This window comes from Hyposmocoma kahamanoa, unplaced genomic scaffold (genome assembly GCF_003589595.1).
Source record: "Hyposmocoma kahamanoa isolate Upper Pololo Valley unplaced genomic scaffold, ASM358959v1 66, whole genome shotgun sequence".
NCBI lineage: Eukaryota > Metazoa > Arthropoda > Insecta > Lepidoptera > Cosmopterigidae > Hyposmocoma > Hyposmocoma kahamanoa.
Genome location: NW_020653854.1, coordinates 14,849,238 through 14,850,985, shown reverse-complemented (window position 1 = coordinate 14,850,985; position 1,748 = coordinate 14,849,238). Strand labels below are relative to the sequence as shown.

Genomic DNA, 1,748 nt, shown 5'->3' with positions numbered 1-1,748 from the left:
GAACCTATTGCAATAAAACGGCAATTTCATACTTTAACCCCTAATTATAATAACATCCGTTCAGATTGTAAGGCTGCGACTCCACCAGATATAGTGGAAATGTTGTTAACGCGGGCACTCGCGTACTCTCAGAGGCACTCGCACGCACGCCTTGCTACCTCGCAAATCTCTGGTGGAATCGCAGCCTAATCAAATCTTGGATGTTACATTACAGGCGAATGCTCGCCGGTGAAGGAGGTAGGTTGTAATGTAATGCTCAAAACGAATGTTTTCAGGCGAATGCTCGACGGTGAGGGAGGTAATTTGTAAATTTGTAAAAATGATTAAATTTGTAATTTGTAAAAAACGAATCTTGAATGTTACTTTACAGGCTAATGTTCTGGGTGAAGCAGCGCCCTTAGTGCGAGGTTGTTAGCATTTTACTAATAATGCTTTATATAGAAGTTTATTGGTTGTTATCGACTGTTGTACGAAAATCCGTGAAGGAGCGGGTCCTACGAGTGTCTCTGAAAACAGTGTCTTTAATTATTGTGTGTCCGTGGTGTATTCATTTTTCATTATCATTTTTTAATAGTGCCTCGGAGTGAATTTCGCTGCTCTGGTACTCTTAGTATAGGTATTTTTTAAGACTAGATATTTGATGCGATTCTAGCACATTATATATTATTTGTATCTTTTGTCAGAGCCAACGCGAGTAAAGTTATTGAAGTTGTGCCTTCGGGAGGTGGTTCTGGCTGAAAACGTGAATCTCTCTGAGTTAGCGGTTAAGTTGGACGGTTATAGTGGTTCTGACATAAGCAATCTTTGCAGGTAAGCTCTCTCATTAACGTATAGCCCGTTATTTAAGTGAGAAATAGTCCTTAAGTTATGATCACTAATTTATCGTGGTGTTACGTTATTACGATTTTGAATAAATAAAGAACATTAAAATAAAAGAAGTGAAGATTCACAAGTAGGTAGGTATACATACTTATTACTAATTATACTTACTATACAATGTACAGTGTCTGTACATAGTACATACACAGCACAGAAACAATAAAAAGACTTAATAGTTTGACAAGGGTTTGACCTACAGCCTCTCAAACAGGCACCATAGGTTCGAATCCAGATTCGCACTGAGTTTATCGTAATTCTAACTGCCTCTGTGGCCGAGCGGTTACCATGCTGGTCTGCCAAGCAGTTGGTCCGGGTTCGATTCCCGGGCCGGGAGTATTTGTATGACCTATATTTATTTCTCTCGTGAGTTTGGGTGCAATTTGTAGTTGTCTATGTGTATGACTCGTGTTCAGCAGTGGGACGTAGAAAAGGGTTGATAATGATGATGATTATGGTGGAGCAGGATAGATGATGTGGTGTAGTTGAAGATAGGAGAGATGGAGTTGAGGCTTATACTCTCGAGAGTTAAAGATCGAGGAAGGAGCTGTAGGGCCGGAGGACAGCGAGGTTGTTGACGTTGGTGCAGCAACAGGTAAAACGGCAATCATACAACGGTAAACGGGTTACCTAGCGTGTGGAAGTTTAGGAATTTGACATCGGGTTAGCGTGTTAGCGCTATGGATGCAGGTGCAGTTATATGGCTTCGGAATGGTGACACTTCGTAATTTCAGAGCTGTTTCAGTCCGTCAGGTTTTGACACAAGATCTAAAAGTTCTCACCACTCCGAATTCTATCTTCTACCCACACACTACATCACTCATTCTACTCTACCACACTCCAACATTTTCTTTTGTTTTTATATAAATGTA

At 40.6% G+C, this 1,748-nt stretch overlaps 1 protein-coding gene across 2 annotated transcripts in view; it reads left to right on the top strand.

The window, feature by feature from the left end:
* Positions 1-1,748, top strand: part of LOC113231679 (katanin p60 ATPase-containing subunit A1-like) — a 24,052-nt gene that overhangs the window by 20,377 nt on the left and 1,927 nt on the right. For both annotated transcript variants that reach the window (XM_026466137.1, XM_026466136.1), the window contains exon 7: positions 684-810. In XM_026466137.1, coding sequence (XP_026321922.1) covers positions 684-810 — 127 coding nt within the window. The remainder of the gene's footprint in view (positions 1-683; positions 811-1,748) is intronic.